This window comes from Schistocerca serialis, chromosome 1, assembly GCF_023864345.2.
Source record: "Schistocerca serialis cubense isolate TAMUIC-IGC-003099 chromosome 1, iqSchSeri2.2, whole genome shotgun sequence".
NCBI classification, from domain to species: domain Eukaryota; kingdom Metazoa; phylum Arthropoda; class Insecta; order Orthoptera; family Acrididae; genus Schistocerca; species Schistocerca serialis.
The window spans coordinates 371,936,298-371,953,465 of NC_064638.1; the positions used below are offsets into that span (position 1 = coordinate 371,936,298).

At 39.5% G+C, this 17,168-nt stretch overlaps 1 protein-coding gene across 1 annotated transcript in view; it reads left to right on the forward strand.

Moving 5' to 3' along the window:
• Positions 1 to 17,168, forward strand: part of LOC126470627 (prenylcysteine oxidase 1-like) — a 79,585-nt gene that overhangs the window by 29,053 nt on the left and 33,364 nt on the right. The window contains exon 3 of the mRNA XM_050098597.1: positions 575 to 752. Within this exon, the coding sequence (XP_049954554.1) occupies positions 575 to 752 (178 nt within the window). The remainder of the gene's footprint in view (positions 1 to 574; positions 753 to 17,168) is intronic.

Sequence of the window (17,168 nt, forward strand, 5' to 3'; positions counted from 1 at the left end):
GACTCACTGTGCTGTCTGCAGTGTGGGACAGTTGGCAGCTCATCCATATTTATTCCCTACAAAGTGAACAACCAAGACTATCTAATGGTTGCTGAGTGCTGCATCCAGGAGCTTCTAGACTGGATATTGGGATCATCTTTGGTTGTTTCTTTTAATCCTCTCTAAGATGCAATTAAGCTCTCTCCTCCTAGTTCTGCTCTCCTCATTTTCAACCTTTCTATGCATAAAATCATAAAAATATAAAATGACTATACAGATATTTACCTACTTATTAATACAGATGTACTTGCCATGAAACCTCTCTGTACTAGATGGCAGTTACAGTTTGACCTCCTTTTGATATAAAGGAAGCTGCTGCAGTAAAATATTTCTGATAGTGGTAATAAATTTTGACACTGCATTTTTTTATTATTATAATTTTTGTACTTTTAAGTCTCGAACGATGATGTTATGTGTCTTTGTAAGTTGTAAAATAACTAGAACACATATGGCAGAAAGCTTTATCTGATGTACATCTATAAAAAGTGTGCACAGAGCACTTTATCTGCTGAATAACATGTGGTATGTTTTATAGGTTTGGGACGAAGAAAAACACATGAATCAACTTTTGGTCTCTATGATGGTAACAAATTTCTTTTTCGTGAAGCAAACACTTGGAACTTCATTAACACACTTAAAATATTGTGGCGGTATGGTATCAATGTAATCACTTTACAAGACTATGTAAGTGACATGCTTGGAAAATTTGAAAGGTAAAGTTTTCTTGAGAATATTATTTTAAATTGTGTCATTGCAAATGCGGTGTGTGTGTGTGTGTGTGTGTGTGTGTGTGTGTGTGTGTGTGTGTAACAGTTAAAGGCATTCATCAGTGATGAATATTGAATAATCATGAGGATTATGAATGGAACATTAAAGATTCCACTATATTTTTCCCATGTGCCATAAAAGCCCTAGGGATCCTTTCGTGATGTGATTTAGGTTTTCTGTGGTTTTCCTAAACTGATTTAGATTTTCTGTGGTTTTCCTAAATCAGCTGAGGCAAATGTAATGATGATTCCTTTAGCAAAGCCACAGCTGACTGTTGTCCTCTCTTCATTAAATACATCTGTATTTATTCGCATGTCTGTGTGTTTGTCTTATGTTTCTTTCCTTTATTAAGCTGACAAATTCTATATCATTGTAGAATGACCCTGGAATCATTCATTCATTCATTCTGCATGCATCTTTTCCATAAATCTCATAAGGAAGTAGAGCTCTTTGCATGTGAAACCAGCTGAGTCACACGTTAACAGGCAGTTGCAACCACTGATAGTTACTTCTGCAAAGTACAGTAACATCAAATTATGACTAGTGCTAATCTCATCAAATTGATTATTTTGTGTAGACTGCTTTATGTAAGTATGCAAGGAGAAAAACTCTCACTAGAAAAAAAAAGAAAGAGCTCAAAATTTGTCATTTCTGTGTGCACACTAATCCTCTACAGGTAAGTCATTGCCTCTCCCTTATTTTACATATTTTTTCCATTAAGGAGAAAAACAGCTACTTTGGGCAAAACCACTGCTCCTCCTCCAGTACTACTCATCTCCTGTTATTACCTACCATTTCACCTGCCTGGATAGCTGCGTGTGTTAACACGACTGCTTCCAGAATGGTAGTGTACTCTGGCCACTGACAAATCCAGCCGGTGGATTAACAATGATGGGTTGGTGTACCAGCCAGCCTGAATGTGGTTTTTAGGCAGTTTCCCACATCCCACTATGTGAATATCACTCAGATGTATGCTTTGCAAATATTTGGAATGCTTTCTTGCCCTTGCTCACAGAATTTAATCTATACTCAGACAGATTGGACACATTGTTTCTGTCTAGGAGGTGAATAGGAGACTGATGACCTTTGCTGTTTGTCTCCTTAAACACGTGAACAGCAACTGCAACATCTAATATTTCAAACAAAGCATTTATTTAATCTTACATGGATCACTAATGGGAAAATTAGGATCTTTCTAATACAAATATTAGAGTTATGTGGAATTTGCAGGACCTTTCTAATACAAATATTAGAGTTATATAGAATTCGCATTCTTGGATCCATGTAATCTTATAAGTTGAAGGAGGAGTGACTTCATTAGTCACTCCTCCTAAAGTGGTGTCCCATTGCCCACCCAATCTCCACAACAGCCCAGTCCATCCCTATGCCATTCCCAATCCCAACCCCTTGCCACAAGGATCATATCCCTGTGGAAGACCCAGGTCCAAACCTGCCCGATCCACCCACACAGCACTTCCTTTCTCAGTCCTGTCCCAGGTTTATCCTAACCCATCAGGGCTGGGCCACCTGTGAACGTAGTCATGTCATTTACCAACTCTGTTCTAATCATTCACAGCTTTTTATATTGGTATGAATACCAACTAGCTGTCCACCAGCAAGAATGGCCACCGCCAAACTGTGGCCAAGAGCAAAGTAGACAACCTTGTGGCACAACATGCAGCTGTGCATAACACACTTGATTTAATGGCTGCTTCATTATCAGAGTCATCTGGTTCCTTCCCTCCACCACCAGCTTTTCTGAACTGCACAGATGGGAGTTATCCTTACAGCACATTCTCTGCTCCCTTAATTATCCCGGCCTCAGCCTTCAGTAGCATACTGTCCAAACACCCTCCACCCAACAGTTTCTACCCCCTCCGTCCTACCATCTCCTCCTCATTCTCTTCTCCTACCCTGTTTATTTGCAGTGCTCTGCCAACACATCCACATGTCTTTACCCACTCCTCTCCTTTTTTCCTCACATCCCTGCCCCACAACCTCCTGATGCTACACCAGTTCGCAGTCTAGTCTCTGCATACTCCACCACGCAGCATTTGTCTCTCTCCCCACCCATACACTACTATCCCTTCCACCACCCCACCCCCCACGCCATCCAGATTGCTGTTTCCATCCCACATTATGTTGCATTCCAGCCAAAGATACTGGAGTTGGTGGTCGTGTGTGCATGAGGTGTGTGTGTGTGTGTGTGTGTGTGTGTGTGTGTGTGTGTGTGTTTTACTCTTTTACTGACAAAGGCTGTGGCTGGAAGCTATATGTGAGTGTCTTTTAATTGTGTCTGTCTGCAACTTGATGTGTCTTATTTATGGTAGGGTCTAAGTAACAATCTGTCTTTCCTATATTGTTGATATTCCTACTTGAAATTTCCATTGTTTGATAATGAAGTATTCTTTTACTTTATTTTTAAACATTTGAGGATATTCTTTCCTGCATAACATGCGCTGGTAGTGTGTTATAGACTTTTGCCCCAGAATATAAAACTCCATTCTAAACCCTAGAGAGGGACGTAAAGTCTACATGGACATTATTTCCACTTTTACTTTTGTGGTTGTGAATTTATCTTCAATTCACTCTTGTTTTTAACCACAAATATCATTAGGCAGTATTTGTATTGATGTGTACATGTAAGAATTCCTAGATCCCTCAGAAAGCTTGCGCCAACATGTTTGGTTATCAAGTTTACAAAATATTCTTATTTGCCACTTCTGTAGAAGGAACACTTTCCACCTTAGCTGCAGTGCCCTAGATTATTATCCCAAGGATAGAACTGAGTGAAAGTATGCAAAGTATGTTAACAAGTCGTCCTCCAGTTTGACATAGTGAGAGACATTTCTAAGTGCCCAGTAGACAAAAACTGAGCTTGTTCATTAACTTGTTCACATGCTGGTGCCACCTCAGTTTGTTATCCATCTGGATACCCAGGAACATGACATTTGAAGCCTTATCGAGTATAAACACACTGATCTCTACTACTAGTACCTGGAAGTCATTTTTATTTGTTTGGAACTGCACAGTATTAGTTTTTTTTTTCAATATTAAGGTTTTAGTTGCTGATTGTGAACAAGTAGTAAGCATGTTTCGTTATTGTCCTGGCTTAATCTGAAATGGAAGTGCTTGAGCCTTTTATCAATATACTTATCATCAGCAAACATCTGAAGAGACCTCAGATTTCCCCAATAAATCATTTATCAAGAGCAAGAACAGCAGCGGTCCAAGCGCTGAACCTTTCAGCATGCCGTAGTTAATGTTTCCCCCACTCTTAATTTAATCTTATTCCTATCATATTATTTGCTAATGTGACACACTTTTTTTCTATTGCTAAGATATGGCTCCATCCATAGGAGGAAGCCCTTTAATACCATAACATTTTAATTTCCATAGCAGAATTTTATGATCTACACAATCAAAGGCCTTTGCAAATTCACAGAAAATGCGAACAGAGTAATTTTTGTTGTTTATTTCCATGCAGAGTGGAGTGCACTTGATAGGGGGTGTGGTGGAGTGGTAGGCTGGTGTGTCCAGTTACACACAGGTGGCAAAGGGAAATATTTTGTTTAACTTCAAATATGTATCATATCATTAGCAATGAGAGGCAGACACGTCACACATTGGTGGCATTGGCTCGCAGGTGGCTGGCTCCTGCTATGGAGAAGAGATGCATGCATCGACACCCTGTGTTGCTGACATCAGCAATGGCTGGTGGCTTGGCAGTAGGCTGTAACTTTGACATCAGCAGCCCTCTCCTAACAAATTTCACTACACACTGGGTAGCAACACTACAATTCCTCTCTCCATAGGGAAGACTCTGCCGTTCGGTACTTGTTGAGGACTGCCTCCACCCTTGATGCATTATAAAAAATTACACACTCTCAATATTATACTACAGTAACAATTTTAAAGCGTATACATTTACATCAGTAAATTACATAGCTGTTTCCCAAATTCCTTATGTGCTAACAAATTCATTTTTAACTGATATCAATACTACATTATTTCTCATAAGCTTACTATAGCTGTTGTTACCTTGGAGTGTCTCCTTATACTGCTTAATCTCTCAAGAGCCCCCTGCTGTGTTCATTATCTCAAATACTACAAAATGTATTTCAATGATAGGTCTCTTGCCATGCCCATGCACAAACATTCCAGACTTAAAAACTAAAAATGACACTTATGTGTATACTGCTGATGAAGATTTCTTCAGTAAAAATGACACTATTTCTTTCTTAATAAATTATCCTTAACATGTCACCTTTGACAGTACACAGGCTGGCTCTATTAAACCATTACACTTGGCACCCCATTTGTCTATCTGGTGGTTTTTTAATTGTTTGTTTAGGAACAACTTTCAAAACTTTGTCCTTGCAACAGATTCACCCTTTGGCTTCCCAGCAAATATACCCCCAACAGTATCATCATAAGAAAACCACAAACAGCACTACCATTCAAAATACATTGACAAGTTGTCCCATTTACTCCTCCCCTGTAGTACTTATTACAGACTAAATTTCCCTTGAAATGCTTGGTTTTCTGGTACTTCTGCTCATCCGAAACAACTTCCTGATGCCTAGTGGCACTATATCATGCAAATCGTGCCTTAGTGTATTTGTCCATGGTTTAACTGGTTTATCTTGTACAACAGACAATCTTTGCGACAGCTCTACACTGGCAACAGCTTTCTGTTGCCGAAGGTTAACTTTGTCATGATATTCAGTCAGAATGTTTACTTTCACATTGTACCCTTCACCCACTTCATATTTGTCATGTACATCAGTTGTCACTGTGCTGTAAAAAGCTCACTGCGTACGTCAGCTGCTTGCCGTTTTTAATCAGCTAGTTATTGTACACTCTGCGCAACTTCTCTCCATTTTCCGGAGATTTTTGATAAGCTATTTCCTTCTCCTCGGCATCAGGCGCTTCTAATATCTTAGACTGCTTTGCATTGTCAGATCGCACCTTATCTGATTTGTCTCTTTAAAATTCTCAGTACCTCCTATTTGGTAGCACTCTGTGGTACTGAAAGCCCTGCTCCCTGTGGTACTGACCATGAGATGATTACCTCTTATCAGTTATGCAAAACATAAAAGAAAAGATACAACTAAACATGCCACAATCCCAACACTGAATGTTACTTCATTAAATACTGAGCCATATTCCTTGCTCTCCACGAAACAAAACCAGATTATGAGAGCACTTAACTGTAACTCTGTCATGTCACTTCTAGGTATAACTTAACTACTGTCACCTGAGTGGCTGCTTGTAATTAGCACTACACATTGAAATGATGACTGAACTCAGCTTCATATCCTGAACTGCTACTCACGGTTAACACTTGTATACTGCTAGACAGTGACCCATGCCTCTTGCCTGTGACACTCATATTGACCATATTAACCAGATGAAAACTAACATTTATCTTACACCTCCTCAAAATATGGCCTGCGTTCATAAAATCCACTGACTTACCATGACACTCACAATGAAAAGGGTGGTATTGGGGGGGGGGGGGAGGGGGGGGGGGCACCAGGGGGTGGGGGGGTAGGGGGGGGCGAGGAAGGAAGACTCCACCATGTATCACTCCACCTGCATCCCTGCAGCAGTAGAGTCAACTTCTTCATTTATGGATGATGGTTGTTGGCATTGTCTGCTCCCTCTGCTGTCACCAAATGGTGTGGTGACAGGCTCGAAGATCCCACTCTGTAGGGTACGGTCAGCACTTGGAAATGTGAGTGGTGGAGTGACAGACTAGTGAGTCCACTGACACACTGGTGGTCAAGAGAAATGTTTGATTCAACCTCAAATACACATCACATCATTAACAATGTGAGGTAGATGTGCCCCACTTCAGTGACCATGGCCAGCGCCGGCTAACAGATGGCAGGCTTCTGGCCTGGTGAAGATATGCTTACATAGGCATCCTACATTGCTGATGTTGGGCTAAGCAACATCTGGCGGCTTGACATGAGGCTGCAGCATTGATATCAGCAATGCTCTCCTAGTCCAGCTGCGACAGCATTCCACTATGGAACGGCCTCAGCAGGCAACTCAGGCCCCTCTCACATCTACCATGGAGGCAGGTGAAGATTACCATGCACAGAACATGACCCGCTGCCCCCCCCCCCCCCCTCCTCCCCCTCCTCCGGCAGGATTCCAGTGACAGCAGGTGCAGACGGCAGGTTGGCACCAAGTCGAGTCGTCGTCATCGTCGTGGTTGGGTCTTCAGTCCGATGACTGGTTTGATGCAGCTCTCCATACTACTCTATCCTGTGTGAGCCTCTTCCTCTCCAAGTAACTACTGCAACTTATGTCCTTTTGAGTCTGCTTACTATATTCATTTCATTGTCTTGCCCCCAGTGCTAAATTGGTGATCCATTGATGTCTCAGAATGTGTCCTATCAACCAATCCCTTCTTTTGATCAAGTTGTGCCACACATTTCTCGTCTCCCCATTTCTATTCATTACCTCTTCAGCTTTACTGTATGATTACATGATGATGGCGTCCTCTTGGGTAAAATATTCCGGAGGTAAAATAGTCCCCCATTCGGATCTCCGGGCGGGGACTACTCAACAGGATGTCGTTATCAGGAGAAAGAAAACTGGCATTCTACGGATCGGAGCGTGGAATGTCAGATCCCTTAATCGGGCAGGTAGGTTAGAAAATTTAAAAAGGGAAATGGATAGGTTGAAGTTAGATATAGTGGGAATTAGTGAAGTTCGGTGGCAGGAGGAACAAGACTTCTGGTCAGGTGACTACAGGGTTATAAACACAAAATCAAATAGGGGTAATGCAGGAGTAGGTTTAATAATGAATAGGAAAATAGGAATGCGGGTAAGCTACTACAAACAGCATAGTGAACGCATTATTGTGGCCAAGATAGATACGAAGCCCACACCTACTACAGTAGTACAAGTTTATATGCCAACTAGCTCTGCAGATGACGAAGAAATTGAAGAAATGTATGATGAAATAAAAGAAATTATTCAGATTGTGAAGGGAGACGAAAATTTAATAGTCATGGGTGACTGGAATTCGAGTGCAGGAAAAGGGAGAGAAGGAAACATAGTAGGTGAATATGGATTGGGGGACAGAAATGAAAGAGGAAGTCGCCTGGTAGAATTTTGCACAGAGCACAACATAATAATAACTAACACTTGGTTTAAGAATCATGAAAGAAGGTTGTATACATGGAAGAACCCTGGAGATACTAAAAGGTATCAGATAGATTATATAATGGTAAGACAGAGATTTAGGAACCAGGTTTTAAATTGTAAGACATTTCCAGGGGCAGATGTGGACTCTGACCACAATCTATTGGTTATGACCTGTAGATTAAAACTGAAGAAACTGCAAAAAGGTGGGAATTTAAGGAGATGGGACCTGGATAAACTAAAAGAACCAGAGGTTGTACAGAGATTCAGGGAGAGCATAAGGGAGCAATTGACAGGAATGGGGGAAATAAATACAGTAGAAGAAGAATGGGTAGCTTTGAGGGATGAAGTAGTGAAGGCAGCAGTGGATCAAGTAGGTAAAAAGACAAGGGCTAGTAGAAATCCTTGGGTAACAGAAGAAATATTGAATTTAATTGATGAAAGGAGAAAATATAAAAATGCAGTAAGTGAAACAGGCAAAAAGGAATACAAACGTCTCAAAAATGAGATCGACAGGAAGTGCAAAATGGCTAAGCAGGGATGGCTAGAGGACAAATGTAAGGATGTAGAGGCCTATCTCACTAGGGGTAAGATAGATACCGCCTACAGGAAAATTAAAGAGACCTTTGGAGATAAGAGAACGACTTGTATGAATATCAAGAGCTCAGATGGAAATCCAGTTCTAAGCAAAGAAGGGAAAGCAGAAAGGTGGAAGGAGTATATAGAGGATCTATACAAGGGCGATGTACTTGAGGACAATATTATGGAAATGGAAGAGGATGTAGATGAAGATGAAATGGGAGATATGATACTGCGTGAAGAGTTTGACAGAGCACTGAAAGACCTGAGTCGAAACAAGGCCCCCGGAGTAGACAATATTCCATTGGAACTACTGACGGCCGTGGGAGAGCCAGTCCTGACAAAACTCTACCATTTGGTGAGCAAGATGTATGAAACAGGCGAAATACCCACAGACTTCAAGAAGAATATAATAATTCCAATCCCAAAGAAAGCAGGTGTTGACAGATGTGAAAATTACCGAACTATCAGTTTAATAAGTCACAGCTGCAAAATACTAACACGAATTCTTTACAGACGAATGGAAAAACTAGTAGAAGCCAACCTCGGGGAAGATCAGTTTGGATTCCGTAGAAACACAGGAACACGTGAGGCAATACTGACCTTACGACTTATCTTAGAAGAAAGATTAAGGAAAGGCAAACCTACGTTTCTAGCATTTGTAGACTTAGAGAAAGCTTTTGACAATGTTGACTGGAATACTCTCTTTCAAATTCTAAAGGTGGCAGGGGTAAAATACAGGGAGCGAAAGGCTATTTACAATTTGTACAGAAACCAGATGGCAGTTATAAGAGTCGATGGACATGAAAGGGAAGCAGTGGTTGGGAAGGGAGTAAGACAGGGTTGTAGCCTCTCCCCGATGTTGTTCAATCTCTATATTGAGCAAGCAGTAAAGGAAACAAAAGAAAAATTCGGAGTAGGTATTAAAATTCATGGAGTAGAAATAAAAACTTTGAGGTTCGCCGATGACATTGTAATTCTGTCAGAGACAGCAAAGGACTTGGAAGAGCATTGAATGGAATGGACAGTGTCTTGAAAGGAGGATATAAGATGAACATCAACAAAAGCAAAACAAGGATAATGGAATGTAGTCTAATTAAGTCGGGTGATGCTGAGGGAATTAGATTAGGAAATGAGGCACTTAAAGTAGTAAAGGAGTTTTGCTATTTGGGGAGCAAAATAACTGATGATGGTCGAAGTAGAGAGGATATAAAATGTAGGCTGGCAATGGCAAGGAAAGCGTTTCTGAAGAAGAGAAATCTGTTAACATCCAGTATTGATTTAAGTGTCAGGAAGTCATTTCTGAAAGTATTTGTATGGAGTGTAGCCATGTATGGAAGTGAAACATGGACGATAAATAGTTTGGACAAGAAGAGAATAGAAGCTTTCGAAATGTGGTGCTACAGAAGAATGCTGAAGATTAGATGGGTAGATCACATAACTAATGAGGAAGTATTGAATAGGATTGGGGAGAAGAGAAGTTTGTGGCACAACTTGACCAGAAGAAGGGATCGGTTGGTAGGACATGTTCTGAGGCATCAAGGGATCACCAATTTAGTATTGGAGGGGAGCGTGGAGGGTAAAAATCGTAGAGGGAGACCAAGAGATGAATACACTACGCAGATTCAGAAGGATGTAGGCTGCAGTAGGTACTGGGAGATGAAAAAGCTTGCACAGGATAGAGTAGCATGGAGAGCTGCATCAAACCAGTCTCAGGACTGAAGACCACAACAACAACAACAACCTCTTCATTAGTTACATGATCTATCCAACTAATCTTCAACATTCTTCTGTAGCACCACATTTTGAAAGCTTCTATTCTCTTTTTGTCTAAACTGTATCTTATCTATATTTCACCTCCATATATGGCTGCACTCCAGATAAGTACTTTCAGAAAAGATTTCCTAACAATCAAATCTATATTCAATGTCAACAAATTTCTCTTCTTCACAAATTCTTTTCTTGCTGTTACCAGCTTACATTTTATATCCTCTCTACTTCAGCCATTATAAGTTTTTTTGCTGCCCAAATAGCAAAAGGTATCTGTTACTTTAAGTGTCGCGGTTCCTAATTTAATTCCCTTAGCGCCACATGATTTAATTCATCTTATGTTAGTGTTCATCTTATATCCTCCTTTCAAGATGCTGTCCGTTCCATTCAACTGCTCTTCAAAGTTGTTTGCTGTCTCTGACAAAATTACAAAGTCATTGGCAAACCCCAAAGTTCTTATTTCTTCTCCCTGAGCTTTAATTCCTAATCTAAATTTTTCTTTGGTTTGCTTTACTGCTTGCTCAGTGTACAGACTCAATAACATTTGGGATAGGCTATAACCCTCTCCCATTCCCTTCTCAACCACAGCTTCCCTTTCATGCCCTTCAACTCTTACGACTGTCGTCTGATTGCTGTACAAGTTGTAAATAGCCTTTTGCTCCCTGTGTTGTATGTTGCTACCTTCATAATTTCAAAGAGGGTATTGCAATCAACATTGTCAAAAGCTTTCTGTAAGTCTACAAATGCTACAAACGTAGGTTTGCCTTTCTTTAACCTACCTTCTAAGATAAGTCATAGGGCCAGTATTGCCTTGCATGTTGCTACATTTCTCCAGAATTCAAACTTATCTCCGAGGTTGGCTTCTATTAGTTTTTCCATTCTTCTACAAAGAATTCATGCTAGTAGTCTGCAACCATGATTTATTCGATTCAATTCAGTTTATTGCTCGTAACATGTAATTTTACATGCATGTGCATTTTCAACTGTGTAGAAAGTTTTTACAATTGTTGTTGTTGTGGTCTTCAGTCCTGAGACTGGTTTGATGCAGCTCTCCATGCTACTCTATCCTGTGCAAGATTTTTCATCTCCCAGTACCTACTGCAACCTACATCCTTCTGAATCTGCTTAGTGTATTCATCTCTTGGTCTCCCTCTACGATTTTTTCCCTCCACGCTGCCCTCCAATACTAAATTGGTGATCCCTTGATGCCTCAGAACATGTCCTACCAACCGATCCCTTCTTCTGGTCAAGTTGTGCCACAAACTTCTCTTCTCCCCAATCCTATTCAATACTTCATTTGGGATAGGCTATAACCCTCTCCCATTCCCTTCTCAACCACAGCTTCCCTTTCATGCCCTTCAACTCTTACGACTGTCGTCTGATTGCTGTACAAGTTGTAAATAGCCTTTTGCTCCCTGTGTTGTATGTTGCTACCTTCATAATTTCAAAGAGGGTATTGCAATCAACATTGTCAAAAGCTTTCTGTAAGTCTACAAATGCTACAAACGTAGGTTTGCCTTTCTTTAACCTACCTTCTAAGATAAGTCATAGGGCCAGTATTGCCTTGCATGTTGCTACATTTCTCCAGAATTCAAACTTATCTCCGAGGTTTTTTACAATTACAATTTTTTTAGTTTACGTTATTTTTCATTACATTGTAATTCATGATAAATTCAAGTTATAAGGGCATTTTTGGATAAGCCACTGCTTGACTCGCATTTTAAAAGTATCCACTGTCAATATCGTAACTTCATTTGGTAACAAGTTATTAAAAGCAGCTCCTTTGACATAGGGGCTTTCTCCTGTTAATCTTCTGTTAACCATATGAAAATCTTTTCTATGCCTTGTTTCATAGCTGTGAATATCCATGTTTCTTTTTGTGATGTTAGTGTCTTCTTTCACTAGCATTATAGTTTCTAGTATATACATGGCATATACTGTGAGAATATTGTGTCTAATGAATAGGGGTTTGCGTGAATTCCTGGTTTTACTTTTGATATGGTCCTCAAGGCTCGCTTCTTCAGTATAAAAATCCTTTTCATATTAGTTTGGCATTTCCCCTTCACACAATACTATTCCATAGGACAAGAAAGCATACAATAATCCACAATATACGCTCCTTAGGGTTTCAGAATTAAGATATGGTGATAATCTTCTTAATCCATGAAAGTCAATCATCTATGCATAAACCCAAGAATTTACAATCTGTACAGGTTTCGAGCAGAATTTCATCAATCACAGTAATTTGTCTATTTGGACCACTTGGTTTAAAACGAATAGTATTATTTTTTTATATGTTTACTTTTAGGTTCTATGTTTCAAAGTGAGCTCTTGCTTTTTCAGTAGAGTTACGTGTCTCTTCAACTAGGATGGGCTCATTGTCTGCATAGCAGACACCAGTTGTATCGTCTGCATACATAGTGATCAATTGCTTATTGTCAAGAGAAATTGGGAAATCATTTACACAGCGTATGAATAGGACTGGACCATAAATGGAGCCCTGAGGAACACAAAAATTTATATTTCTTATACTTGACCTTCTCCTCTCCAGTATTTCTCCATTAGAGTACATAATATCCATGCACCATTGTCTATCCTTTAAATATGTTTCTAGCAATTGCATGAGCTTTCCAGTGACACCACTCTTCACAATTTTTGATAAGAGCGTGTGATGATGAACTCTATCAAAAGTCCTTGAGAGGTCCAGGAATACTTCTGCTGCTTGGGATTTTTCATTTATTTTTTTAGGTACATGATGGACAAATTGTACTGCTGGCGACGTGGTACTTCGACCTCTTCTGAAACCATGCTGGAAATCACTTAATATGTCAGCATTGTTGTAATGTTCAAACATTTCTTAAATATAATTTTCTCTATCAGTTTGCTGAAAGTTGAGATTAGGGCAATGGGTTTGTAGTCCTGAACATGCTTTATTTCCCCCTTTTTGTGTATTGGTTTCACTACAGACAGTTTCAACTTGTCAGAGAACACACCGTCTTTGAGAGCACAGTTTATTAGATGAACTTATGGTTTCATTAGTTCATGGTTGTTTTTCTTCAATAGATATGGAGAAATTTCATCTAATCCTGCTGATTTTTTGTTTCTCAGGTTATCAATAAGTTGCAGGATGTCACATATGCTTACTGCGAGTAGTGTACTGCAGTTCTGTTTGTTACAGGACTCAAGTGTTCTGTATATCCTGTTTCATAGACACATCATTTTTGATAGAATCTATGAAGTAATTATTAAAAATATTGCTGACTAGAAGAGGATCAGAGATATATTCGTTACTCACAGTTAATTGTACATTATTAATTTTAGTTTCTGTTTCATTGTTTCTGACTTTATTTACAATTGACCAGCAAGCCTTTGAAATGCTATCTGAACCTCGTATCTGTTGGCTGATTCTTTCTGATTTTAATCTCCTGACTTCTTTGAGGTACTTATGTTTGTACTGCTTGTAGAGTTCTTTATGTAACTCTGTTTAGTCAGTTTGTGTAAGCTATACATGTTTTCCATTTTTTCTCTCAGATCTTTTGTTTTAAAATCTAATTGCGAAGGTTTTGATTTTGAGGGTTGATTTTTCTGGAAACTCACTTTTTTTAATGGCATGGCTCTAGGTGCTCAGTCATAATTTGTGTGAACATGTTCCATTTATTGTTGACCCCAGTGGTAGTCATAACTGATTCCCATGATTCCTGGCTTAAACTATGTCTTAGTGTAGCAATGTTGTTTGCAGATAATATTCACCTGTGCTTGTACATTTTTCTTGGTTTGAATTTGGTATTACATTTTAGCATGCTTGGCCTAAATGATCTGAGAGGTGACTATTTATTACATCTGTTGAGATGATGTGGTCATAATTTGTGATAACATGATCTATTGAACTACTATATTTATTAACTATTCTGGTGGGTACTAGTCCAAGAAGATCTTGAACCCCATAAGGCAGGATACAATCTGTAAAACACTTTCTTTCCTGACCATCATGTAGTGTTGATGTTCAGATCACCCTGTATGACAAGATTTACACTTCTGCAGCCTGGCATTAATTTACTTAAAACTCCATCAAGTGATTTCAGAAAAGCACCAAAGTTTCCACAGGGCGATCTGTGTCTTCAATAGATGTGGAGAAATTTCATCTAATCCTGCTGATTTTTTGTTTCTCAGGTTATCAATAAGTTGCAGGATGTCACATATGCTTATTGCGAGTAGTGTACTGCAGTTATGTTTGTTACAGGACTCAAGTGTTCTGTATATCCTATGACATAGAAAGGAACAGTCCAAAATGTGATTTTAAGAATTGCAATTTCGAAATCTTTGTCAACACAGAAATTGTTCCCCCATAGCACTTTTTTTCCATGATGGCTATGAACTTACATTTTCTTGAGTAGATGGGAACACCACCACCTTTATTGCATGTTCTGCAGTAGAACGTAGCTAGATTGTGGCTTTCTAATTTGCAATATTGAATGTTGTCCACTGTTTTCTAGTGTTCTGTAACTATTACTACATATGGATATAGTCCTGTGATAAATTATTCAAAAGCATCTGCTTTGTTTCCTAAACCCTGTACAGCATAATACAAAAGTAATAAATTATTCTCATGTGGAATGACTTCTGTTTGAGGCACATATAAAACACTTACATTTACATCTGGTGGTGTGCTGGTGGAAGGTTTTATTGTCGTAAAAAAATATTCCTCTTGTCCTGCCAATGTATTGTTTTACTGACCTGGCATTTCTCCAAAGTATTTGTTATTTTTGTCCTTGGAGGGATGGCCTCTGTTGCACAACACAGTACATTCAATTTGCTGTTCTGTACTTCTTGGATCCATTTTATTACTGAGTCCTTCCCTAGTCTATTGAGATGTAAGCCATAGTATGTGTGGAATCTTCTTCCTACGCAGCTTATGTCCACAAGTGCAGCATTTTCAAATCTTGTGCATATATTTAGGATTGGTTTATTTGCACTTCTTTATTTACACACAACCACATTGGCAAGTCATCTCAATGTGGAACAGAGAAGACGATCATGTTTGAGCTTCTCAGCTCATGTAACCTTCTTTTAAGTGAGATTACTAAGCCTTTCATTTTGTTTTTTGCTACGTCATTTGTTCCCACTAAGAACACGAAAAAGTTGTTATTTGTTGTTGCTGTTTTCATGTCATGGTTCATGGAAGTCACTACTTGAAATTTTGCTCCTGGTTTCACTATGCTAGTTATTTTTTGACTGCTTCTAAACTGAAATTTGGCTGCTATGTTCCACCCTTGACTATCTGCAAACAGGTGTATTGTACAAGCTTTTGCTGGTTGATGATAACTGTTTTTAGACCTGCCGGTACTTGGATGTTGCATGGTGTCACTGTCTGTTTTGTCTTTTTTGTCTGTATCAGTCGATTATCCATCTTGGGGAACACTAGATTTTGATTCACTGTCGGCGACTACACTGGCGGTTGAATTATTGTCCCCCCCCTGTGGTTGAAAATGACTGTGTCATTCTTTATGGTGTCCTTTTTCTCTGCATGCAGTTTGATGCAGCTTGTTGAAATATCACAATCTACAGTTAAAAGCTCTTCAAAAGGGTTTTCGTGCACAAACATTGTGTCATCGGTCCTTTTACCATTTATACGATTTTGCAGTTCTTGCTTGCTGTTTCTGTAAGTGACTTTAGTCCACTTTTCGCTAGCAGGCGCAATGCATTATGGAACTTGTCAAGTATTCCGCTCACTTTTTCCAAGCTGAAAATTTGAGAGATCCACTTTGAGAGCACTGATTATAAATTGTAAGCTTGACACACGTTCGTTTAACTTCCTGATTTCACCTTTAAAATTTGCACCTGCCTTCTTTTTAACACCAAAATTAACACTTCTCCTCAGAGAAACATGTCGAACTTCCACATTGGCCGCCATGTTACAAACATTGCCAATTATTAAACTGATAGCTCAGTAAGTGTCGTACCTGTCAGCAACTTCTTTCTTTGGAAGTGGAATAATTAGATTCTTCTTGAAGTCAGATAGTATTTCACCTTCTCATACATCATGCACACAAGTTGGAAGAGTTTTGTTGTGGCTGACTCTTCCAAGACTATCAGTAATTCTAATGGGATATCCCAGGGTCTTGTTTCGGCTAGATCTTTCAGAGCTCTGTGAAATTCTTCTCAGTGTTTATCATCTTCCATCTTATCTTCATCTAGGTCCACCTCCCATTCTATAATGTTGCCTTCAAGTTCATCTCCTTTGTACAGACCCTCTATACAGGATGTTACATAAAGGTACTGCCAGACTTTCAGGAAACATTCCTCACACACAAATAAAGAAAAGATGTTATGTGGACATGTGTTCAGAAATGCTTAATTTCCATCTTAGAGCTCATTTTAGTTTCGTCAGTATGTTCTTCCACCTACGCTCAATGGAGCACGTTATCATGATTTCATACGGGATACTCTACCTGTGCTGCTAAAACATGTGTCTTTACAAGTACGACACAACATGTGGTTCATGCACGATGGAGCTCCTGCACATTTCAGTCGAAATGTTTGTACGCTTCTCAACAACAGATTCGGTGACTGATGGATTGGTAGAGGCGGACCAATTCCATGGCCTCCACGCTCTCCTGACCTCAACCCTCTTGACTTTCATTTATGGGGGCATTTGAAAGCTCTTGTCTACGCAACCCCGGTACCAAATGTAGAGACTCTTCGTGTTCGTATTGTGGACGGCTGTGATACAATACGCCATTCTCCAGGGCTGCATCAGCGCATCAGGGATTCCATGCTACGGAGAGTGGATGCATGTATCCTCGCAAACGGAGGACATTTTGAACATTTTCTGTAACAAAGTGTTTGAA